The 25,805-nt window shown below is 45.9% G+C and overlaps 1 protein-coding gene across 2 annotated transcripts in view; it reads left to right on the forward strand.

The window, feature by feature from the left end:
* Positions 1–25,805, forward strand: part of b4galt1l (DP-Gal:betaGlcNAc beta 1,4- galactosyltransferase, polypeptide 1, like) — a 62,782-nt gene that overhangs the window by 19,959 nt on the left and 17,018 nt on the right. For both annotated transcript variants that reach the window (XR_013792408.1, XM_079529825.1), the window contains exon 3: positions 22,242–22,429. Coding sequence is in view for 1 of the 2 variants with exons in the window: in XM_079529825.1 (XP_079385951.1) it covers positions 22,242–22,429 (188 nt within the window). In the remaining variant the exon portion in view is untranslated. The remainder of the gene's footprint in view (positions 1–22,241; positions 22,430–25,805) is intronic.

Genomic DNA, 25,805 nt, shown 5'->3' on the forward strand with positions numbered 1-25,805 from the left:
GCCCGATCCGATGACGTGTCAAAAAGTGACACGTCATCGAAAATGTCCCCTGCCTGTTTAGCTGACGAAAACGAAAATCTTAAAACGATCATAACTCCCGATCTAAATCATCCCGTCTAATTCTGAAAAAAGATCCTGTGTTTGACGGCCTTCCGCGGTCCAGTCGCGATAGATTTATTATTACCTCCCGTTGTTGTCGATCGACTCTAGAGTGGTGTGGCTATTGTTAGCTGCTACACAGACATGCACACCAGCTTCCGGTGCGCCGGTAAAAGTGGTCTGTGCGCTATAAATGATGGGCACATGGATGAAATGGATTAAATAGTTCCGGGCCTCCAAGGTGTTAACATCCTATGGCAGGCAAAATTGTCAAAAATGTCAAACTTTCCTTTTACTTTAAGTAGCATGTGACATGTCAAACTAGGGGGTTTTCATGCTTCTGAATCCATTCCAAGCATTCGTTTTGCACAAAAAACACTCCTTGGGCTAAAAACGGCCATAGACGTCATGACAAATGTGATGAGGTCAGCACATTTTGGGCAAGTGGCTATGGCTGTTTTTAGCCCAAGGAGTGTATTTTGTGCAAAACTAATGATTGGAATGGATTTTTTCCTGCCATAGGATGTTAATGGTAGGGTCACAAGAAACCCCTATAAAAAATGCCCAATAGTGACAGCCGGTCAGCAAGTGGATTCATGAATATATGATATGTATATAGACAATATTTTAGGCCAGGGGTGCCCACACTTTTTGGACTTGAGAGCTACTTTCAAAATGACCAGCTCAACAAGATCTACCCACCGAAAACATTATAATACCATTGCTGAAAATGGCTTTGGAATACATTTAAGATTTAAGACCATTGCTGAAAATGGCTGGCATTACATTTAAGACAAATGCACTTGTAATGGGAAAGGGGGGAAATGGAATAGGTCGTTATTTTGTATTTCATTTGTAATCTACCGACATTTGTGCGCAGCAACACTCTTGAAAACAAAGTATTACATTATGGGTTTGAGCTGACAGGCCCTTTTCAATCAAGTCAACTTAATTCAAGTGGCAGATGCCAAAAATGGTTTTTATATTTAACTTAAATATTTTATGTCATGTGATCTACTGGTAGATCGCGATCTACCTTTTGGGCACCCCTGTTTTAGGCCAATAAAAACCCCTGTTTTAGGCCAATAAAAAAAGACAACAAATGTCCCACCCGTCCACCTCGACTGCCGGACTATAGCTCTATCTATCTATCTTTTTGTAAACACTACAGATTATCGTGCCTTCCATTTCACAAGAAGTACCAGGAAATAATGAGACATGGTTTATTATTCCTGTCGGCCTCCGCCCAGTGGGAGAGAAGGAAGACACAACAGGCTGGCTGTTGCGAAACAACCTCATCTTTCATTCGGTCATTTCTATCTTTAACCCATTTTGACCTGAGGACGATCTTCTACAAATGCCTTGTAAATGCAGAACAGTTTTCTGGAAAAACTCTGTTTTAAATGGTGCACTTGTATAGCGCTTTTATCCAAAGCTCTTTACATTGATTTATATAGCTGTACATAGAATTGTGCATAAATAAATTAAAATAATAAAAAAAACAATGGCCTCTTCACATATTAGAAGGAATCAGTCACCAGAACCAAGGACAGTTGTTTTCGATGAATCTATCATGGTTAAGTTACAATGGGTTTGTATAGGAACTCGGCATGTCTGATGAAGTGAATATCAAATATCTAAAAAATACTGAATCGAGCAAATTAAAAACTGACACAATGACATATATAGTGCTGCTTAAAAAAACTAAACTAAACCAACAAACCCACATTAAAAACAAGTAAGCTGAAATTGAAAACACAAAGTCAAAATGAAATAAAAAACAAGTAAAAATTAGACCAAAAGGCAAAACTATTAATAAACCTATAGACGCCTTATCAGACACCGTCACACTGATAAGAAACGGCATGCGCGCGCATAAAGGCAGCAGAAGAACAACACCACTCATAAGATGCAATGGAAAAGTTCTAACTGCATCACGTGTAAAAAATGCCCCATCAAACTTTCAGATGCTGTTTTTCTCCCAGTGTGGAGGAAGAATGATTAGGATTTTTATTGTGATCTCTCGCCCTTGAAATATATAATCCTTGGTTTCTGTTGTGTTTGAACAATAATGGCAATTCAAAACAGTTGTCCTCAAAACCACACCTCCAGTCGCTGTCATAAGAACAGGAGGTGCGCTCATGATCACGGCAGCAGAGCCTGTTTGTGCACGGCTACACGCGCACCTGCAGCCCATCAAGTATAATTTATGCTTCGTCCCGCGATGGTGTCGCGCACGCAGACCTCTACGCTCACAACAGTCGCATCTGCGATGCGATGTGAGCTTGTATATCAGCTGTTCTCTGTGCACAATACTGTTGGGCTTTGAAGTATAAATGTCTCCTAGGGTGCATCTCACTAGCCAACTCACAAGAGGAGGTTGAATGAACTGAAACCAGCGCTCCCCAAAACAACAGGTTTGGAGATCTGTTGGGAATTGATTACATGAAACAGTCACCCGTGCGCCCAGTCCCAATGTTTGTAAACAAATAATTGGTCTATAGGCTGCTCCTGATGCAGGTGCAAAGTTCCCACAGGTTAATTTCCCAGCAGCATTTGGCACCAACACTGGTTTTCCAGTCAGCGATGGGGCGTTCCACACAAACACGTTGATATTGAAGGCGTTTGGGTGAGGTGTTTCTATGTCAGTGCCAACCTTTTCATGTCAAGGACCACTATGTAATTGCCCACCGACCCCCATCTGAAAATATGTTGTTCCAGGGACCCCCCCAAAAGCAAATATTTGAGTTAAAAACGTTAAAATCTGAAAGCATATATTTTCAAAGATTTGCGCCACATTTTCTCGATTTTTCAAAAATAGCAGACCTACAAGCTCATAGCGCGGCACTCGGTGCTGCGCTATGCACTTGTAGATCTGCTATTTTTCAATAGCTAAAGCATAACATAATGCTTAAAAGACCAAAAGGGGTTCCCGTACAGCATGGGTTAAAACTAAGCTTTTTATACAGTTTGTATTGTAATCACATGGTCATTACTGAACCATCAGGTTCAGCACAAAATGAAAATCCTGGTTTTACACATTAAAAGCAGGAAAGCATCCTGTCCTGTTATTATAGATTTAGGGCTCCATTTTCGTCACCGCTAAACCCCTTATCCCTAAACTTCTTTGCCTTTTGTTTTTTGTTTTACTATTTTGAAAAACATTTTTGAATAGTTCAACTAGTCAATCTCCATTGACACGTTGTGAGCTTGTAGACTGGTCATTTTAACTATTCAAAAATGTTTTGCAAAATAGTAAAAAGGCAAAGAAGTTTAGGGATAAGGGGTTTAGCGGTGACGAAAATGGAGCCCTTAGGGTCCTATTTTTGTCCATGCTAAACCCCTTATCCCTATACCATACTATACTATACTATACTATACCTAAACTTCTTTGCCTTTTTCACTATTTACATTTTTTCTTTTGAATAGTTAAAATACCGTAGCCGATTGGGTACAGACTTTATAAGTTCCGACATACATTAGGCCGACGCCCTACGCAAACCCCTAATGTAACCCTAACATGCAAAGCACGACGCAACACATGTCGGAACAACGTAATGTTCAGGAGCGATGTAGGTCCGGGGCCATGTGTATATATATATGCAGTATATCATTCTGGGGGTCCGGGGCCATACGGTATGTCATTCTGGGGGTCCGGGGCCATACGGTATGTCATTCTGGGGGTCCGGGGCCATACAGTATATCATTCTGGGGGTCCGGGGCCATACGGTATATCATTCTGGGGGTCCGGGGCCATACAGTATATCATTCTGGGGGTCCGGGGCCATACGGTATATCATTCTGGGGGTCCGGGCCCATACAGTATATCATTCTGGGGGTCCGGGGCCATACAGTATATCATTCTGGGGGTCCGGGGCCATACGGTATATCATTCTGGGCGTCCGGGGCCATACAGTATATCATTCTGGGGGTCCGGGGCCATACGGTATATCATTCTGGGGGTCCGGGGCCATACAGTATATCATTCTGGGGGTCCGGGGCCATACGGTATATCATTCTGGGGGTCCGGGGCCATACGGTATGTCATTCTGGGGGTCCATACGGTATGTCATTCTGGGGGTCCGGGGCCATACGGTATGTCATTCTGGGGGTCCGGGGCCATACGGTATGTCATTCTGGGGGTCCGGGGCCATACGGTATGTCATTCTGGGGGTCCGGGGCCATACGGTATGTCATTCTGGGCGTCCGGGGCCATACGGTATGTCATTCTGGGGGTCCGGGGCCATACGGTATATCATTCTGGGGGTCCGGGGCCATACGGTATATCATTCTGGGGGTCCGGGGCCATACGGTATATCATTCTGGGGGTCCGGGGCCATACGGTATATCATTCTGGGGGTCCGGGGCCATACGGTATGTCATTCTGGGGGTCCGGGGCCATACGGTATATCATTCTGGGGGTCCGGGGCCATACGGTATGTCATTCTGGGGGTCCGGGGCCATACAGTATGTCATTCTGGGGGTCCGGGGCCATACGGTGTGTCATTCTGGGGGTCCGGGGCCATACGGTATGTCATTCTGGGGGTCCGGGGCCATACGGTATGTCATTCTGGGGGTCCGGGGCCATACGGTATATCATTCTGGGGGTCCGGGGCCATACGGTATGTCATTCTGGGGGTCCGGGGCCATACGGTATATCATTCTGGGGGTCCGGGGCCATACGGTATGTCATTCTGGGGGTCCGGGGCCATACGGTATGTCATTCTGGGGGTCCATACGGTATGTCATTCTGGGGGTCCGGGGCCATACGGTATGTCATTCTGGGGGTCCATACGGTATATCATTCTGGGGGTCCGGGGCCATACGGTATGTCATTCTGGGGGTCCGGGGCCATACGGTATATCATTCTGGGGGTCCGGGGCCATACGGTATATCATTCTGGGGGTCCGGGGCCATACGGTATGTCATTCTGGGGGTCCGGGGCCATACGGTATATCATTCTGGGGGTCCGGGGCCATACGGTATGTCATTCTGGGGGTCCGGGGCCATACGGTATATCATTCTGGGGGTCCGGGGCCATACGGTATATCATTCTGGGGGTCCGGGGCCATACGGTATATCATTCTGGGGGTCCGGGGCCATACGGTATATCATTCTGGGGGTCCGGGGCCATACGGTATATCATTCTGGGGGTCCGGGGCCATACGGTATGTCATTCTGGGGGTCCGGGGCCATACGGTATGTCATTCTGGGGGTCCGGGGCCATACGGTATATCATTCTGGGGGTCCGGGGCCATACGGTATATCATTCTGGGGGTCCGGGGCCATACGGTATATCATTCTGGGGGTCCGGGGCCATACGGTATATCATTCTGGGGGTCCGGGGCCATACGGTATGTCATTCTGGGGGTCCGGGGCCATACGGTATATCATTCTGGGGGTCCGGGGCCATACGGTATATCATTCTGGGGGTCCGGGGCCATACGGTATGTCATTCTGGGGGTCCGGGGCCATACGGTATATCATTCTGGGGGTCCGGGGCCATACGGTATGTCATTCTGGGGGTCGTTGACACCAACAGTTTGAGAACCACTGATTTTGAAGGAATTTTATTAGAGTTTATCTCTACCGCTGGTCGAGTCACCCTGACTGACCGACCACCGGCAGCTTTGTCTGCTCTGTGTGTCAACCGTGCACACGTGTGTGTGTGTGTGTGTGTGTGTGTGTGTGTGTGTGTGTGTGTGTGTGTGTGTGTGTGTGTGTGTGTGTGTGTGTGTGTGTGTGTGTGTGTGTGTGTGTGTGTGTGTGTGTGTGTGTGTGTGTGTGTGTGTGTGTGTGTGTGTGTGTGTGGAATGTTTGTGTGTGTGTGCGTGTGTGTGTGGGGGGATTGTTTTTAAATTCCATGGATTAGCCTGCAGCTGTTGGATTTAAAGGGATATTTCACATGTTTGGGGTAATTGTATTATCTCCTCTGGCTAGCTGAACTGCCCATCCGTGTAGCTGTGTGTCTGTCCACACTTCTCACAGAAAGCCCGTCAGGCACGTAGCGAGTCAGTAAATCAATGACGTGTGACACATCTTTAGCATTTAGCAGATCTCTTAACCCATTTAGGCCTGACGTAGAGAAAAAAAAAAAAAAAGTCTTCTAAATGATAACAATTTTCTGAAAAACAGTGGTGCTCAATATTTCATGTCAAGGACCCCAAAAAATATATGTAATTGGCCGCCGACCCCCATTTGAAAATATGTTGTCCCCAGAAGCAAAGATTTGCGTTAAAAACGTTCACCCTGAAAGAATATACATTCAAAGATTTTAGCCACATTTTAAAGATTTTTAAAAAATAGCAGACATACAAGCTCGTAGCGCGGCAGATACTCGAGATACAGATGCTGATTGAGTTAAGAGGTTTTGTCCAAAGCACTTTTTGCTACTTTCCATTGGTTCAATATTTTTTAAACAACACACAGACGTAAAGGGTGTTCAATAGCACTGATTTATGAAACAACACACAGACATAAAGGGTGTTCAATAGCACTGATTTATGAAACAACACACAGACATAAAGGGTGTTCAATAGCACTGATTTATGCCAAAAGAAAAATCAAAAACCTCAAAAATGGAGTTATGAGGTTTCCTCCCGACAGCAACGATATGTTAGCCTTTGTATACGCCTGCAAGGTCGTCGAGCCTAGTCCTACGGGCCTAGGTCCTAGGTGGAGTCTGAAGAAGTGGGTTTTCAGACTACGGCGGAAGATTGGGAGTGAGTTTGCAGTTCAGTTCTGACTGCAATGGGGAGTTCATTCCATAGTTTGGGAGCCAGATAGAACGAACCCACGTGACCAAAGTAACCCAACCGTTGCTGTTCACATGCGAGAGTGAATGGTTTAACTTTACTTTGAAACACTCCTGGAAACTCAAACAGACGTCAGTGTGTTTCGGGTGCAAACAATCACTGATCCCTCCTGTGTTTTTTGTATGTACACAAGGTTATCAGATAAGCTGGTGTAATAATACTAATAAAACACATCATTACAAATCCACCACCCCGTTTGAATCCGCTGCGGTGCATCCGGCTTTGTCGAGCGTCTACGTACGAACACAATCGGCCCGTGTTTTTTTGGGGGGGGAGGTTGGGGGGTGTTGGAGGCTGTCTGCTAAATTGGGGAGAAAAAGGGGTAAAAGGAAACCAATGTGATGTTTGAAAGGGGGTTGTATAAAATATTTTATCGCTATAGTAGCAATTGCTAACCAGGTCTGTCTGTCTGTCTGTCTGTCTGTCTGTCTGTCTGTCTGTCTGTCTGTCTGTCTGTCTGTCTGTCTGTCTGTCTGTCTGTCTGTCTGTCTGTCTGTCTGTCTGTCTGTCTGTCTGTATCGTCCGTCCGTCCGTCCGTCCGACATGAACTGGCTGGCTGGCTGGCTGGCCAACATGAACTGGCTGGCTGGCTGGCCAACATGAACTGGCCGGCCGGCCAACATGAACTGGCCGGCTGGCCGGCCGGCCAACATGAACTGGCCGGCTGGCCCGCCGGCAAACATGAACTGGCTGGCTGGCTGGCTGGCTGGCCAACATGAACTGGCTGGCTGGCCGGCCGGCCAACATGAACTGGCTGGCTGGCTGGCTGGCTGGCCAACATGAACTGGCTGGCTGGCTGGCTGGCTGACCAACATGAACTGGCTGGCTGGCTGGCTGGCCAACATGAACTGGCTGGCTGGCTGGCTGGCCAACATGAACTGGCTGGCTGGCTGGCTGGCCAACATGAACTGGCTGGCTGGCTGGCTGGCTGACCAACATGAACTGGCTGGCTGGCTGGCTGGCTGGCTGGCTGACCAACATGAACTGGCTGGCTGACTGGCTGGCTGACCAACATGAACTGTCTGGCTGGCTGGCTGGCTGGCCAACATGAACTGGCTGGCTGACTGGCTGGCTGACCAACATGAACTGGCTGGCTGACTGGCTGGCTGACCAACATGAACTGGCTGGCTGACTGGCTGGCTGGCTGGCCAACATGAACTGGCTGGCTGACTGGCTGGCTGACCAACATGAACTGGCTGGCTGGCCAACATGAACTGGCTGGCTGGCTGGCTGGCTGGCCAACATGAACTGGCTGGCTGACTGGCTGGCTGACCAACATGAACTGTCTGGCTGGCTGGCTGGCTGGCCAACATGAACTGGCTGGCTGACTGGCTGGCTGACCAACATGAACTGGCTGGCTGACTGGCTGGCTGACCAACATGAACTGGCTGGCTGACTGGCTGGCTGGCTGGCCAACATGAACTGGCTGGCTGACTGGCTGGCTGACCAACATGAACTGGCTGGCTGGCCAACATGAACTGGCTGGCTGGCTGGCTGGCTGACCAACATGAACTGGCTGGCTGACTGGCTGGCTGGCTGGCCAACATGAACTGGCTGGCTGACTGGCTGGCTGACCAACATGAACTGGCTGGCTGGCCAACATGAACTGGCTGGCTGGCTGGCTGGCTGACCAACATGAGTTGATGTAGTCGTCTATAACTATAATGAGTTGATGTAGTCGTCTATAACTATAATGAGTTGATGTAGTCGTCTATAACTATAATGCATTTTGGCTGTGCCTTGATGGCGTCCTAATGGCTGATTTTACACCTGGCTGCGTGGTGAAAATAGCCGATCTACAAGCTCACAGTGCGTCGCAGATTGTAGATCGGCTATTTTCAGAGCACGACACCTGTGCGCAACCAAACAGAATGACTTGTCTTTTGATGAAACCGTCAATATGTTTTGTGTTCGTTTTAGTCATACTTTTAGTCGACATAATCAACACTGACTGCATGAAGTGTTTTGGATCACTTTTCCAGCTCGAGCTCACTTCCTGTTTTCTTGTCTGTCCATTTCCTCTTCCCGCTCTCCTTTCACTTCCTGCTTCCCTCGCCGTGCAAACCGCATGTCCGTCAGGCCTCTCTGACCAATGGGCTCGGAGGAGGTGGGTGAGGCCCGCCCTCTTTGCTTGTTCTTGACCAATAGCGGCGACCCGTACGCTGGCTGCCTGAGAGGATGCGGTCCTACTGGTAATATGAGCTTTCTTTCTTTCTTTCTTTCTTTCTTTCTTTCTTTCTTGCTATGCTCTCTGTCTTCCTGTCTATTATCTTTCTAACACACTGCTTCTAGGGTGACCAGATCCCAACTAACCAGATGTGGGACAAAGAGTGTGTTTGTGTGGGACAATGTGGGACACATGCGGGGTTGTGTCTAGCCCGTCTCCGGACCCCCCGGGTTGAGCTCCTTTGGACCCCTAACCCATAGGGGTCCAAAGGAGCTCAACCCGGGGGGTCCGGAGACGGGCTAGGTTGTGTTGTGCGCGTGAATAATGTGTATACGAAAACAAAAATAATAACATTTCTATTCCTCAATTAGACATTTCTATTCTGCCCCTCACATAGCATATCTATGCTTTGCCATCTGGTTGATTCAGTAGCACATAATAGGACTATGATGATAATAACTATAATAGAACTACTATGCAAATAAAAGAAACTTAACAGAAATGCATTTAAATTAACTATTATTGGACAAACGGGACAATAGACCAACCAACCAACCAATACACAATACACCAACCAACCAATACAACTGGACAATACACCAACAAAACAACTGGGCTAAAATACACCAACCAACCAATACAACTGGACAATTCACCAACCAACCAATACAACTGGACCAACCAACCAACCAATACAACTGGACCAACCATCCAACCAACCAACCAATACAACTGGACCAACCAACCAACCAACCAAGGGGCTTTTATTTGATTGTGAAGGCATGAATTAGCCTACAACCAATAAGGAACCAATAAATAAATGTTTACTTTATCAAAGTATCCTCCTCCTAACAAAGCCAACTACTGCAAATGATTTTGAAATTATACAGGTAAAATAAATAAAAGATAAAATAAAATAAAATTGGTCAGCATTGGAGGCAACTCATAATAAATTAAATTGTAAACACACTTCTCCACCATAGCAGAACAGCCAGGATATACACTTTGTAGGTGTTTCTCTGTTACTGTCTCCTCTGTTACTGTCTCCTCTGTTACTGTCTCTGTTACTGTCTCTGTTACTGTCTCCTCTGTTACTGTCTCCTCTGTTACTGTCTCTGTTACTGTCTCTGTTACTGTCTCTGTTACTGTCTCTGTTACTGTCTCTGTTACTGTCTCCTCTGTTACTGTCTCTGTTACTGTCTCCTCTGTTACTGTCTCCTCTGTTACTGTCTCCTCTGTTACTGTCTCCTCTGTTACTGTCTCCTCTGTTACTGTCTCTGTTACTGTCTCTGTTACTGTCTCCTCTGTTACTGTCTCCTCTGTTACTGTCTCTGTTACTGTCTCCTCTGTTACTGTCTCCTCTGTTACTGTCTCCTCTGTTACTGTCTCCTCTGTTACTGTCTCCTCTGTTACTGTCTCTGTTACTGTCTCTGTTACTGTCTCCTCTGTTACTGTCTCCTCTGTTACTGTCTCCTCTGTTACTGTCTCCTCTGTTACTGTCTCCTCTGTTACTGTCTCCTCTGTTACTGTCTCCTCTGTTACTGTCTCTGTTACTGTCTCCTCTGTTACTGTCTCCTCTGTTACTGTCTCCTCTGTTACTGTCTCCTCTGTTACTGTCTCCTCTGTTACTGTCTCTGTTACTGTCTCCTCTGTTACTGTCTCCTCTGTTACTGTCTCTGTTACTGTCTCCTCTGTTACTGTCTCCTCTGTTACTGTCTCCTCTGTTACTGTCTCCTCTGTTACTGTCTCTGTTACTGTCTCCTCTGTTACTGTCTCCTCTGTTACTGTCTCCTCTGTTACTGTCTCCTCTGTTACTGTCTCCTCTGTTACTGTCTCTGTTACTGTCTCTGTTACTGTCTCTGTTACTGTCTCTGTTACTGTCTCCTCTGTTACTGTCTCCTCTGTTACTGTCTCCTCTGTTACTGTCTCTGTTACTGTCTCTGTTACTGTCTCGGTTACTGTCTCCTCTGTTACTGTCTCCTCTGTTACTGTCTCCTCTGTTACTGTCTCCTCTGTTACTGTCTCCTCTGTTACTGTCTCCTCTGTTACTGTCTCTGTTACTGTCTCCTCTGTTACTGTCTCCTCTGTTACTGTCTCCTCTGTTACTACTGTCTCTGTTACTGTCTCTGTTACTGTCTCCTCTGTTACTGTCTCCTCTGTTACTGTCTCCTCTCTGTTACTGTCTCCTCTCTGTTACTGTCTCCTCTCTGTTACTGTCTCTGTTACTGTCTCTGTTACTGTCTCCTCTGTTACTGTCTCCTCTGTTACTGTCTCCTCTGTTACTGTCTCTGTTACTGTCTCCTCTGTTACTGTCTCCTCTGTTACTGTCTCCTCTGTTACTGTCTCCTCTGTTACTGTCTCCTCTGTTACTGTCTCTGTTACTGTCTCCTCTGTTACTGTCTCCTCTGTTACTGTCTCTGTTACTGTCTCCTCTGTTACTGTCTCCTCTGTTACTGTCTCTGTTACTGTCTCCTCTGTTACTGTCTCCTCTGTTACTGTCTCCTCTGTTACTGTCTCCTCTGTTACTGTCTATGTTACTGTCTCCTCTGTTACTGTCTCCTCTGTTACTGTCTCTGTTACTGTCTCCTCTGTTACTGTCTCCTCTGTTACTGTCTCTGTTACTGTCTCTGTTACTGTCTCTGTTACTGTCTCTGTTACTGTCTCTGTTACTGTCTCTGTTACTGTCTCCTCTGTTACTGTCTCTGTTACTGTCTCCTCTGTTACTGTCTCTGTTACTGTCTCTGTTACTGTCTCTGTCACTGTCTCCTCTGTTACTGTCTCCTCTGTTACTGTCTCTGTTACTGTCTCCTCTGTTACTGTCTCCTCTGTTACTGTCTCCTCTGTTACTGTCTCTGTTACTGTCTCTGTTACTGTCTCTGTTACTGTCTCTGTTACTGTCTCTGTTACTGTCTCTGTTACTGTCTCCTCTGTTACTGTCTCCTCTGTTACTGTCTCCTCTGTTACTGTCTCTGTTACTGTCTCCTCTGTTACTGTCTCCTCTGTTACTGTCTCCTCTGTTACTGTCTCCTCTGTTACTGTCTCCTCTGTTACTGTCTCCTCTGTTACTGTCTCCTCTGTTACTGTCTCCTCTGTTACTGTCTCCTCTGTTACTGTCTCTGTTACTGTCTCCTCTGTTACTGTCTCCTCTGTTACTGTCTCTGTTACTGTCTCCTCTGTTACTGTCTCCTCTGTTACTGTCTCCTCTGTTACTGTCTCCTCTGTTACTGTCTCCTCTGTTACTGTCTCCTCTGTTACTGTCTCCTCTGTTACTGTCTCTGTTACTGTCTCTGTTACTGTCTCTGTTACTGTCTCCTCTGTTACTGTCTCCTCTGTTACTGTCTCCTCTGTTACTGTCTCTGTTACTGTCTCTGTTACTGTCTCGGTTACTGTCTCCTCTGTTACTGTCTCCTCTGTTACTGTCTCCTCTGTTACTGTCTCCTCTGTTACTGTCTCCTCTGTTACTGTCTCTGTTACTGTCTCCTCTGTTACTGTCTCCTCTGTTACTGTCTCCTCTGTTACTACTGTCTCTGTTACTGTCTCTGTTACTGTCTCCTCTGTTACTGTCTCCTCTGTTACTGTCTCCTCTCTGTTACTGTCTCCTCTCTGTTACTGTCTCCTCTCTGTTACTGTCTCTGTTACTGTCTCTGTTACTGTCTCTGTTACTGTCTCTGTTACTGTCTCTGTTACTGTCTCTGTTACTGTCTCCTCTGTTACTGTCTCCTCTGTTACTGTCTCCTCTGTTACTGTCTCTGTTACTGTCTCCTCTGTTACTGTCTCCTCTGTTACTGTCTTCTCTGTTACTGTCTCTGTTACTGTCTCCTCTGTTACTGTCTCCTCTGTTACTGTCTCCTCTGTTACTGTCTCCTCTGTTACTGTCTCCTCTGTTACTGTCTCTGTTACTGTCTCCTCTGTTACTGTCTCCTCTGTTACTGTCTCCTCTGTTACTGTCTCCTCTGTTACTGTCTCCTCTGTTACTGTCTCCTCTGTTACTGTCTCCTCTGTTACTGTCTCCTCTGTTACTGTCTCCTCTGTTACTGTCTCCTCTGTTACTGTCTATGTTACTGTCTCCTCTGTTACTGTCTCCTCTGTTACTGTCTCTGTTACTGTCTCCTCTGTTACTGTCTCCTCTGTTACTGTCTCTGTTACTGTCTCTGTTACTGTCTCTGTTACTGTCTCTGTTACTGTCTCTGTTACTGTCTCTGTTACTGTCTCTGTTACTGTCTCTGTTACTGTCTCTGTTACTGTCTCCTCTGTTACTGTCTCTGTTACTGTCTCTGTTACTGTCTCCTCTGTTACTGTCTCTGTTACTGTCTCTGTTACTGTCTCCTCTGTTACTGTCTCCTCTGTTACTGTCTCTGTTACTGTCTCCTCTGTTACTGTCTCCTCTGTTACTGTCTCCTCTGTTACTGTCTCTGTTACTGTCTCTGTTACTGTCTCTGTTACTGTCTCTGTTACTGTCTCTGTTACTGTCTCTGTTACTGTCTCCTCTGTTACTGTCTCTGTTACTGTCTCCTCTGTTACTGTCTCCTCTGTTACTGTCTCCTCTGTTACTGTCTCCTCTGTTACTGTCTCTGTTACTGTCTCCTCTGTTACTGTCTCCTCTTTTACTGTCTCCTCTGTTACTGTCTCCTCTGTTACTGTCTCCTCTGTTACTGTCTCCTCTGTTACTGTCTTCTCTGTTACTGTCTTCTCTGTTACTGTCTCTGTTACTGTCTCTGTTACTGTCTCTGTTACTGTCTCCTCTGTTACTGTCTCCTCTGTTACTGTCTCTGTTACTGTCTCCTCTGTTACTGTCTCCTCTGTTACTGTCTCCTCTGTTACTGTCTCTGTTACTGTCTCCTCTGTTACTGTCTCCTATTTTACTGTCTCCTCTGTTACTGTCTCCTCTGTTACTGTCTTCTCTGTTACTGTCTCTGTTACTGTCTCTGTTACTGTCTCTGTTACTGTCTCTGTTACTGGCTCCTCTGTTACTGTCTCCTCTGTTACTGTCTCCTCTGTTACTGTCTCTGTTACTGTCTCCTCTGTTACTGTCTCCTCTGTTACTGTCTCCTCTGTTACTGTCTCCTCTGTTACTGTCTCTGTTACTGTCTCTGTTACTGTCTCTGTTACTGTCTCCTCTGTTACTGTCTCCTCTGTTACTGTCTCCTCTGTTACTGTCTCCTCTGTTACTGTCTCCTCTGTTACTGTCTCCTCTGTTACTGTCTCTGTTACTGTCTCTGTTACTTTCTCCTCTGTTACTGTCTCCTCTGTTACTGTCTCTGTTACTGCCTCCTCTGTTACTGTCTCCTCTGTTACTGTCTCCTCTGTTACTGTCTCCTCTGTTACTGTCTCCTCTGTTACTGTCTCTGTTACTGTCTCTGTTACTGTCTCTGTTACTGTCTCCTCTGTTACTGTCTCTGTTACTGTCTCTGTTACTGTCTCTGTTACTGTCTCTGTTACTGTCTCTGTTACTGTCTCTGTTACTGTCTCCTCTGTTACTGTCTCTGTTACTGTCTCTGTTACTGTCTCTGTTACTGTCTCTGTTACTGTCTCCTCTGTTACTGTCTCTGTTACTGTCTCCTCTGTTACTGTCTCCTCTGTTACTTGCTCTGTTACTGTCTCTGTTACTGTCTCCTCTGTTACTGTCTCCTCTGTTACTGTCTCTGTTACTGTCTCTGTTACTGTCTCCTCTGTTACTGTCTCCTCTGTTACTGTCTATGTTACTGTCTCCTCTGTTACTGTCTCCTCTGTTACTGTCTCCTCTGTTACTGTCTATGTTACTGTCTATGTTACTGTCTATGTTACTGTCTCCTCTGTTACTGTCTCCTCTGTCACTGTCTCATCTGTTACTGTCTATGTTACTGTCTATGTTACTGTCTCCTCTGTTACTGTCTCCTCTGTTACGGTCTCTGTTACTGTCTCCCCTTTTACTGTCTCTGTTACTGTCTCCTCTGTTACTGTCTCCTCTGTTACTGTCTCCTCTGTTACTGTCTCCTCTGTTACTGTCTCTGTTACTGTCTCTGTTACTGTCTCCTCTGTTACTGTCTCCTCTGTTACTGTCTATGTTACTGTCTCCTCTGTTACTGTCTCTGTTACTGTCTATGTTACTGTCTCCTCTGTTACTGTCTCCTCTGTTACTGTCTCTGTTACTGTCTCTGTTACTGTCTCCTCTGTTACTGTCTCTGTTACTGTCTCTCTTACTGTCTCTGTTACTGTCTCTGTTACTGTCTCTGTTACTGTCTCTGTTACTGTCTCTGTTACTGTCTCCTCTGTTACTGTCTCTGTTACTGTCTCCTCTGTTACTGTCTCTGTTACTGTCTCTGTTACTGTCTCTGTTACTGTCTCTGTTACTGTCTCCTCTGTTACTGTCTCCTCTGTTACTGTCTCCTCTGTTACTGTCTCCTCTGTTACTGTCTATGTTACTGTCTCCTCTGTTACTGTCTCCTCTGTTACTGTCTCTGTTACTGTCTCCTCTGTTACTGTCTCCTCTGTTACTGTCTCTGTTACTGTCTCTGTTACTGTCTCTGTTACTGTCTCTGTTACTGTCTCTGTTACTGTCTCTGTTACTGTCTCCTCTGTTACTGTCTCTGTTACTGTCTCCTCTGTTACTGTCTCTGTTACTGTCTCTGTTACTGTCTCTGTTACTGTCTCCTCTGTTACTGTCTCCTCTGTTACTGTCTCCTCTGTTACTGTCTCTGTTACTGTCTCCTCTGTTACTGTCTCCTCTGTTACTGTCTCCTCTGTTACTGTCTCTGTTACTGTCTCTGTTACTGTCTCTGTTACTGTCTCTGTTACTGTCTCCTCTGTTACTGTCTCTGTTACTGTCTCCTCTGTTACTGTCTCCTCTGTTACTGTCTCCTCTGTTACTGTCTCCTCTGTTACTGTCTCTGTTACTGTCTCCTCTGTTACTGTCTCCTCTTTTACTGTCTCCTCTGTTACTGTCTCCTCTGTTACTGTCTCCTCTGTTACTGTCTTCTCTGTTACTGTCTTCTCTGTTACTGTCTCTGTTACTGTCTCTGTTACTGTCTCTGTTACTGTCTCCTCTGTTACTGTCTCCTCTGTTACTGTCTCTGTTACTGTCTCCTCTGTTACTGTCTCCTCTGTTACTGTCTCCTCTGTTACTGTCTCTGTTACTGTCTCCTCTGTTACTGTCTCCTATTTTACTGTCTCCTCTGTTACTGTCTCCTCTGTTACTGTCTTCTCTGTTACTGTCTCTGTTACTGTCTCTGTTACTGTCTCTGTTACTGTCTCTGTTACTGGCTCCTCTGTTACTGTCTCCTCTGTTACTGTCTCCTCTGTTACTGTCTCTGTTACTGTCTCCTCTGTTACTGTCTCCTCTGTTACTGTCTCCTCTGTTACTGTCTCTGTTACTGTCTCTGTTACTGTCTCTGTTACTGTCTCCTCTGTTACTGTCTCCTCTGTTACTGTCTCCTCTGTTACTGTCTCCTCTGTTACTGTCTCCTCTGTTACTGTCTCTGTTACTGTCTCTGTTACTTTCTCCTCTGTTACTGTCTCCTCTGTTACTGTCTCTGTTACTGCCTCCTCTGTTACTGTCTCCTCTGTTACTGTCTCCTCTGTTACTGTCTCCTCTGTTACTGTCTCTGTTACTGTCTCTGTTACTGTCTCTGTTACTGTCTCTGTTACTGTCTCCTCTGTTACTGTCTCTGTTACTGTCTCTGTTACTGTCTCTGTTACTGTCTCTGTTACTGTCTCCTCTGTTACTGTCTCCTCTGTTACTGTCTCTGTTACTGTCTCTGTTACTGTCTCTGTTACTGTCTCCTCTGTTACTGTCTCTGTTACTGTCTCCTCTGTTACTGTCTCCTCTGTTACTTGCTCTGTTACTGTCTCTGTTACTGTCTCCTCTGTTACTGTCTCCTCTGTTACTGTCTCTGTTACTGTCTCTGTTACTGTCTCCTCTGTTACTGTCTCCTCTGTTACTGTCTATGTTACTGTCTCCTCTGTTACTGTCTCCTCTGTTACTGTCTCCTCTGTTACTGTCTCCTCTGTTACTGTCTATGTTACTGTCTATGTTACTGTCTATGTTACTGTCTCCTCTGTTACTGTCTCCTCTGTCACTGTCTCATCTGTTACTGTCTATGTTACTGTCTATGTTACTGTCTATGTTACTGTCTCCTCTGTTACTGTCTCCTCTGTTACGGTCTCTGTTACTGTCTCCCCTTTTACTGTCTCTGTTACTGTCTCCTCTGTTACTGTCTCCTCTGTTACTGTCTCCTCTGTTACTGTCTCCTCTGTTACTGTCTCTGTTACTGTCTCTGTTACTGTCTCCTCTGTTACTGTCTCCTCTGTTACTGTCTATGTTACTGTCTCCTCTGTTACTGTCTCCTCTGTTACTGTCTCTGTTACTGTCTCTGTTACTGTCTCCTCTGTTACTGTCTCTGTTACTGTCTCTCTTACTGTCTCTGTTACTGTCTCTGTTACTGTCTCTGTTACTGTCTCTGTTACTGTCTCCTCTGTTACTGTCTCTGTTACTGTCTCCTCTGTTACTGTCTCTGTTACTGTCTCTGTTACTGTCTCTGTTACTGTCTCTGTTACTGTCTCCTCTGTTACTGTCTCCTCTGTTACTGTCTCCTCTGTTACTGTCTCTGTTACTGTCTCTGTCACTGTCTCCTCTGTTACTGTCTCCTCTGTTACCGTCTCTGTTACTGTCTCTGTCACTGTCTCCTCTGTTACTGTCTCCTCTGTTACTGTCTCCTCTGTTACTGTCTCCTCTGTTACTGTCTCCTCTGTTACTGTCTCCTCTGTTACTGTCTCTGTTACTGTCTCTGTTACTGTCTCTGTTACTGTCTCTGTTACTGTCTCTGTTACTGTCTCCTCTGTTACTGTCTCCTCTGTTACTGTCTCTGTTACTGTCTCTGTTACTGTCTCTGTTACTGTCTCTGTTACTGTCTCCTCTGTTACTGTCTCCTCTGTTACTGTCTCTGTTACTGTCTCCTCTGTTACTGTCTATGTTACTGTCTCCTCTGTTACTGTCTCCTCTGTTACTGTCTCTGTTACTGTCTCTGTTACTGTCTCGGTTACTGTCTCTGTTACTGTCTCTGTTACTGTCTCTGTTACTGTCTCTGTTACTGTCTCTGTTACTGTCTCCTCTGTTACTGTCTCCTCTGTTACTGTCTCCTCTGTTACTGTCTCTGTTACTGTCTCCTCTGTTACTGTCTCCTCTTTTACTGTCTCCTCTGTTACTGTCTCCTCTGTTACTGTCTTCTCTGTTACTGTCTCTGTTACTGTCTCTGTTACTGTCTCTGTTACTGTCTCCTCTGTTACTGTCTCCTCTGTTACTGTCTCTGTTACTGTCTCCTCTGTTACTGTCTCCTCTGTTACTGTCTCCTCTGTTACTGTCTCCTCTGTTACTGTCTCCTCTGTTACTGTCTCTGTTACTGTCTCCTCTGTTACTGTCTCCTCTTTTACTGTCTCCTCTTTTACTGTCTCCTCTGTTACTGTCTCCTCTGTTACTGTCTCCTCTGTTACTGTCTCTGTTACTGTCTCTGTTACTGGCTCCTCTGTTACTGTCTCCTCTGTTACTGTCTCCTCTGTTACTGTCTCTGTTACTGTCTCTGTTACTGTCTCCTCTGTTACTGTCTCCTCTGTTACTGTCTCCTCTGTTACTGTCTCTGTTACTGTCTCTGTTACTGTATCTGTTACTGTCTCTGTTACTGTCTCCTCTGTTACTGTCTCCTCTGTTACTGTCTCTGTTACTGTCTCCTCTGTTACTGTCTCCTCTGTTACTGTCTCCTCTGTTACTGTCTCTGTTACTGTCTCTGTTACTGTCTCCTCTGTTACTGTCTCCTCTGTTACTGTCTCTGTTACTGTCTCCTCTGTTACTGTCTCCTCTGTTACTGTCTCCTCTGTTACTGTCTCCTCTGTTACTGTCTCTGTTACTGTCTCTGTTACTGTCTCTGTTACTGTCTCTGTTACTGTCTCTGTTACTGTCTCTGTTACTGTCTCCTCTGTTACTGTCTCTGTTACTGTCTCCTCTGTTACTGTCTCTGTTACTGTCTCTGTTACTGTCTCTGTTACTGTCTCCTCTGTTACTGTCTCCTCTGTTACTGTCTCTGTTACTGTCTCCTCTGTTACTGTCTCCTCTGTTACTTTCTCTGTTACTGTCTCCTCTGTTACTGTCTCTGTTACTGTCTCTGTTACTGTCTCCTCTGTTACTGTCTCCTCTGTTACTGTCTATGTTACTGTCTATGTTACTGTCTCCTCTGTTACTGTCTCCTCTGTTACTGTCTATGTTACTGTCTATGTTACTGTCTATGTTACTGTCTATGTTACTGTCTCTGTTACTGTCTCCTCTGTTACTGTCTCCTCTGTTACTGTCTCCTCTGTTACTGTCTCTGTTACTGTCTCCTCTGTTACTGTCTCCTCTGTTACGGTCTCTGTTACTGTCTCCTCTGTTACTGTCTCCTCTGTTACTGTCTCCCCTGGAGACTGTTACTGTCTCCTCTGTTATCTGTCTCTTCTGTTACTGTCTCCTCTGTTACCGTATCCGGTCCTGTTCTCTATAATTCATGTTTTTTCTTCTCTCCATGCTCAAGAAATGAGAGCGATGAATTAGAGTTTTAATTTAAAATAATGTGTCGTACATCTCACCAGAGTGGCAGAGGTTTCATGTTGTAACAACGATCTGAAAAGACCTCGGCAGGGCCCAAAGAATGAATGAATTAATACCTGGCTGAGTGGCAGCCAGGTATTCTTTTCATTATTTTCATTATTCGCCAAACGGGCAGCGTGATTGCAGCCTAACGTGTACCAGTACGTGACAGAAATAACAGATCTACAAGCTCACAACGTGCTGCAGCATGATCCTATGCTCTAGGATAGGTAGCACCACATAGCTATATTCTATATTGCTATAGTGTTGCTACACTGCCTGTCTTTGGGCATTGTTGCACATACAGTAGGAGTAAGAGACTCATTTTTGCGCTGCATGATTGGAATTTGCGTTAAATATTCTGCAAAAGTTTGGAAAACAAGACAGTGACTTGACATGCCCGCTCCGCACTCCTCAGGCACGTTGCTCCTGAAAGCTGAGGAAGGCGTGGTCGCTCCTGCTCTTTACTAAACCTCTCATTAAGACATTAATGTCAAACTGTATTTATTAGAATTCATCGTGAGAGCGTAAACATTTTTGTTAAGCTCTGGGCAAAGTCCGACCTTTTCATTGATTGGTATGTTGACGTTAGCACTGTGTTTGCTAGGGCGTGTGTGTGTGTGTTGTTACACACCACACCAGTGGTGGAAAAATACTCACATAAGATGGAGATGCCATGAGTGTTGTACCTTTTCTGTTTTGTATGTGTACTGTCTACATTGCCGAGTCTAATAGACCCCCAGGTGTTTTGTTTGTCTATGGATGGAGTTAACATTACTCTAATAGACCTCCAGGTGTTTTGTCTGTGTCTATGGAGTTAACATTACTCTAATAGACCTCCAGGTGTTTTGTATGTGTCTATGGAGTTAACATTACTCTAATAGACCCCCAGGTGTTTTGTCTGTGTCTATGGAGTTAACATTACTCTAATAGACCCCCAGGTGTTTTGTCTGTGTCTATGGAGTTAACATGACTCTAATAGACCCCCAGGTGTTTTGTATGTGTCTATGGAGTTAACATTACTCTAATAGACCCCCAGGTGTTTTGTCTGTGTCTATGGAGTTAACATTACTCTAATAGACCCCCAGGTGTTTTGTATGTGTCTATGGAGTTAACATTACTCTAATAGACCTCCAGGTGTTTTGTCTGTGTCTATGGAGTTAACATTACTCTAATAGACCCCCAGGTGTTTTGTCTGTGTCTATGGAGTTAACATTACTCTAATAGACCCCCAGGTGTTTTGTCTGTGTCTATGGAGTTAACATTACTCTAATAGACCCCCAGGTGTTTTGTATGTGTCTATGGAGTTAACATGACTCTAATAGACCCCCAGGTGTTTTGTATGTGTCTATGGAGTTAACATGACTCTAATAGACCCCCAGGTGTTTTGTCTGTCTATGGAGTTAACATTACTCTAATAGACCCCCAGGTGTTTTGTCTGTGTCTATGGAGTTAACATTACTCTAATAGACCCCCAGGTGTTTTGTCTGTGTCTATGGAGTTAACATTACTCTAATAGACCCCCAGGTGTTTTGTATGTGTCTATGGAGTTAACATTACTCTAATAGACCTCCAGGTGTTTTGTATGTGTCTATGGAGTTAACATTACCCTAATAGACCCCCAGGTGTTTTGTATGTGTCTATGGAGTTAACATTACTCTAATTAGACCCCCAGGTGTGGTTAGAATATTCAAATAATGTATCAAATAGTGTATTTTTGGTTTATTCCTGAAAGCTGAAACCTTTGAGTTAAAAGGCCCAATCGAAACACACCACGTTAGTGACATCATAACCCTTGTACTCAAGTACAGTACTTAAGTAAATGCAATTGGTTACTTTCCAGCACTGTTTACACACTCCTCTGCCAGTTAAATGGATTCATAGTGTACGGGCCACCTTCCATCTGATAAGGGGTGTGTGTGTGTGTGTGTGTGTGTGTGTGTGTGTGTGTGTGTGTGTGTGTGTGTGTGTGTGTGTGTGTGTGCGTGTGCGTGTGCGTGCGTGCGCGCGCGCTGGACGTGACTGTAACTGTGCCCACGTCATGCATGGACTCTGGCCAGCCGAGACCAGGTGTTTCTCTTTTATTGGGATTTTCTTTTTGAGTGGTGCAACCACTCCAAGGAACAGCAATGTCCGTGTTAACCTATGTGTGTTGTGTGACTATGAGTAGCAGTAGGGGCAAAAGTGGCACTGTTGTGCCAGAAACAGAGAGAGAGAGAGAGAGATAGTGCTGCACTGTTGCCTATAATGAGAGAGAGAGAGAGGGGTGGTGGGGGGGGGGGGGGGGGGGGGCAGGGGGAGAGGGGAGTTGCACCACTCAGTTCACACGGGTGTGATTTTTTTCAATGAAAACCACACAAAATCAACAGTGCGTCATAGATGAACAATAACTGCTCGTTAGTCATTACCAACTCATCTGTCCATCTGTCTTCCTGCCTAACTGCGTGCGTGCGTGTGCGCGTGCGTGCGTGCCTGCGCACACAGGATAGAGATGAGTCTTCAACAGAGCGAAGCTCCTGAACGTTGGCTACCAGGAGGCTCTGAAGGACTAACTGTGGATGTGTGTTTTTAGGATGGAGATGAGATCTTCAACCGGGCGAAGCTCCTGAACGTTGGCTACCAGGAGGCTCTGAAGGACTACGACTACGACTGTTTCGTGTTCAGCGACGTCGACCTCATCCCCATGGACGACCGGAACGTCTACGCATGTTTCAGCCAGCCCAGACACCTGTCTGTGTCCATGGACAAGTTCGGCTTCAGGTGAGTGTTAACGAGCCTTAACGAGCCAGCCCCCGACACCTGTCTGTGTCCATGGACAAGTTTGGCTTCAGGTACAGTCTTAACCCATTCTGGGCGGGAACCCCTTTTGGTGTTTTTAGCATTATGTTATACTTTAGCTATTGAAAAATAGCAGATCTACAAGCTCGTAGCGTGGCACTCTGTGCCACGCTACGAGCTTGTAGGTCTGCGAGTAGGTCTGCGAGCGTTTTTAACTCAAATATTTGATTCTGGGCGTCACTGGAACAACACATTTTCAGATGGCGGTCGGCGGCCAATTACATATATTTTTGGGGGTCCTTGACATGAAAATGTTTGAGAACGACTGACACAGAAACATGGGTTTTTCGGAAAACTGTCAGGATTTAGAAGACATTTGTAGAATCGTCCTCAGGTCCAAATGGGTTAACCGTTCCCTGCCACCATTGAGTCCGGCGCTGTGCGCCAGTGCCAACTGAATGCACAGGAACTGGCAGCAATAATCGGTCATTTCCGGGGCGGGCGCCAGTTATTATTCTTTCGTCACAAGCGCTAATATCGCAAACCGCAAGGTGGTGGGGATTTATTTTGTTGAGCCCCTAACATAGTCTCTCACCTCATGCCTCGTGCCTTCCCTGAAATGGCACTCAGGACACGGAGGCCTCAGAGCCAGAGGACGCCATTTTAGCCCATTCTGGGGGCGGGAACCCCTTTTGGTGTTAAGCATTATTATTATATACTAAGCATTATGTTATACTTTAGCTATTGAAAAATAGCAGATCTACAAGCTCATAGCGCGGCACTCGGTGCCGCGCTATGAGCTTGTAGTAGTGTTGTAGTCGAGACCACCTAAAGCGAGACCAAGACAAGACCAAGACCTAGCAGGTCGAGACCGATACCGAGACCAAGACCGCTGCGAGCCTAGGGGGCCGAGACCAAGACCAAGACCTAGCAGGTCGAGACCGATACCGAGACCAAGACCGCTGCGAGCCTAGGGGGCCGAGACCAAGACCAAGACCTAGCAGGTCGAGACCGAGACCGAGACCAAGACCGCTGCGAGCCTAGGGGGCCGAGACCAAGACCAAGACCAAGACCTAGCAGACCGAGACCGAGACCAAGACCATTTTTCCCTCTTATTTGATAGGCACAGAAAACAATCTTGATCTGAAACACTGCAGTGCAAATAGATTTTTACAAAATTAGGTATAGGCCTACTACAGCATGATTCATTCAAATATTTATTTTAAATATCAATTAATGAATAACAATGAGGCATGCACATCAGAGCCTGGGAGAAACATTTTTGTGTTAATTAATGAATCAATATCCAAAACTATACAAAATCTATAAGGCCAAACCTTATTAGAAAAAAATATTAATATATGAAAGCCTTTTCAAATGTCCTATTGGAATTGCAGGTGCTGCCAAATAAGTAATTACCCTCATGCCAGTCAGTTGCGCAAATATATAGGTCAGATCAATTAGCAGAGCGGACCAGCTTCTCACTGACTGCAGCACAATGACCAGCGCTTCTTAAAGTTTACTTACTTTAATAATATGACATAGCGTTGGATCTCCAGACAAACAAACCTTGGATTATATAATTATTGGATTATAAAATTCTTCAAATGACTAGCATGAGCCACAAGGTAAGAAACTAGAATGATTCACTGTTCACAGTCAAACCCTGCAGCGGTTGTGTTCTTCAACCCGTCGCATTCCCATCAAAGTAGCCTGCTGATACCCACACTAACTTTGTGATCAACCTTAATTTGCTTATTTTATTTGTAAAAAGCAACACTGTATTAAGACATGGTAGTATAATATTGGTGCAAAATGGAAATATGTAATTAAATAGTTAAGAGAGAGAGAGAGAGAGAGAGAGAGAGAGGCAGACGGAGAGAGAGGCAGACGGAGAGAGAGAGAGAGAGAGAGAGACACAGACAGACACAGACAGACAGACACACAGACGGAGAGAGAGAGAGAGAGAGAGAGAGAGAGACAGACGGAGAGAGGGAGAGAGAGAGAGACACAGACAGGCAGACACAGAGAGAGAGAGAGAGAGAGAGACACAGACAGACAGACACACAGACGGTGGGAGAGAGAGAGAGAGAGAGCTAGCCCCGTTCCCATTTCAAAGAATAAAAAAAAGCTGTCTAGCGCGAGGCCTCGCAAGCCGCACCGACGCCGTTCGCACTATACCAAAAAAGTCAGGCTGTGGCGCTGTGTAACTCTCCGCCACCCGGCCGACACTTTATTTATGCCAGCCTGATATCATTTCATACAATCAGAACATGTTCTAACCCAATTTCAATAGATTTAAGATTACGTGTGCTCTAATTCAGCGCTGCGCTGCGCTCCTACAGCTGTCTTTAATGTTAATATGAATGGGATCAGTCCTTGCGATCGGGTTGATAGAACGTTTTGCATTGTCTCGTCTCGAGTGGTCTCGGTGGGGGAAGAGACCCGAGACAATTGGTCCGAGACCGAGACGAGACCAAGACAAATGAAGGGCGAGACCAAGACGAGACCGCAAGACAAAAAAGGTGTGAAGCGCGAGACCGAGACAAGACCAAGACAAATGAGGGGCGAGACCAAGACGAGACCGCAAGACAAAAAAGGCGAGAGGCTCGAGACCGAGACAAGACCGAGACAACGAAAATGTGGTCTCGAGACCGGTCTCGAGACGAGACCATGTCTCGAGAACTACAACACTAGCTTGTAGATCTGCTATTTTTGAAAAATCGTGAAAATGTGGCACAGATCTTTGAATATATATTCTTTAACGTTTTTTTTTTTTTTTTCTTTACGTCAGGCCTAAATGGGTTAGATCAGTGGTTCCCAAACCTTTTCATGTCAAGGACCCCCAAATTGACCCTAATTAGCCCCGCGGACCCCCATTAGCCCCGCGGACCCCCATTAGCCCCGCGGACCCCCATTAGCCCCGCGGACCCCCATTAGCCCCGCGGACCCCCATTAGCCCCGCGGACCCCCATTTGAAGAGATATGCCAGGGACCCCCATTTGAAGAGATATGCCAGGGACCCCCATTTGAAGAGATATGCCAGGGACCCCCATTAGAAGAGATATGCCAGGGACCCCCATTTGAAGAGATATGCCAGGGACCCCCATTTGAAGAGATATGCCAGGGACCCCCATTAGAAGAGATATGCCAGGGACCCCCATTTGAAGAGATATGCCAGGGACCCCCATTTGAAGAGATATGCCAGGGACCCCCATTTGAAGAGATATGCCAGGGACCCCCATTTGAAGAGATATGCCAGGGACCCCCATTAGAAGAGATATGCCAGGGACCCCCATTTGAAGAGATATGCCAGGGACCCCCATTTGAAGAGATATGCCAGGGACCCCCATTTGAA

Source organism: Electrona antarctica (assembly GCF_951216825.1).
Source record: "Electrona antarctica genome assembly, chromosome: 19".
NCBI classification, from domain to species: domain Eukaryota; kingdom Metazoa; phylum Chordata; class Actinopteri; order Myctophiformes; family Myctophidae; genus Electrona; species Electrona antarctica.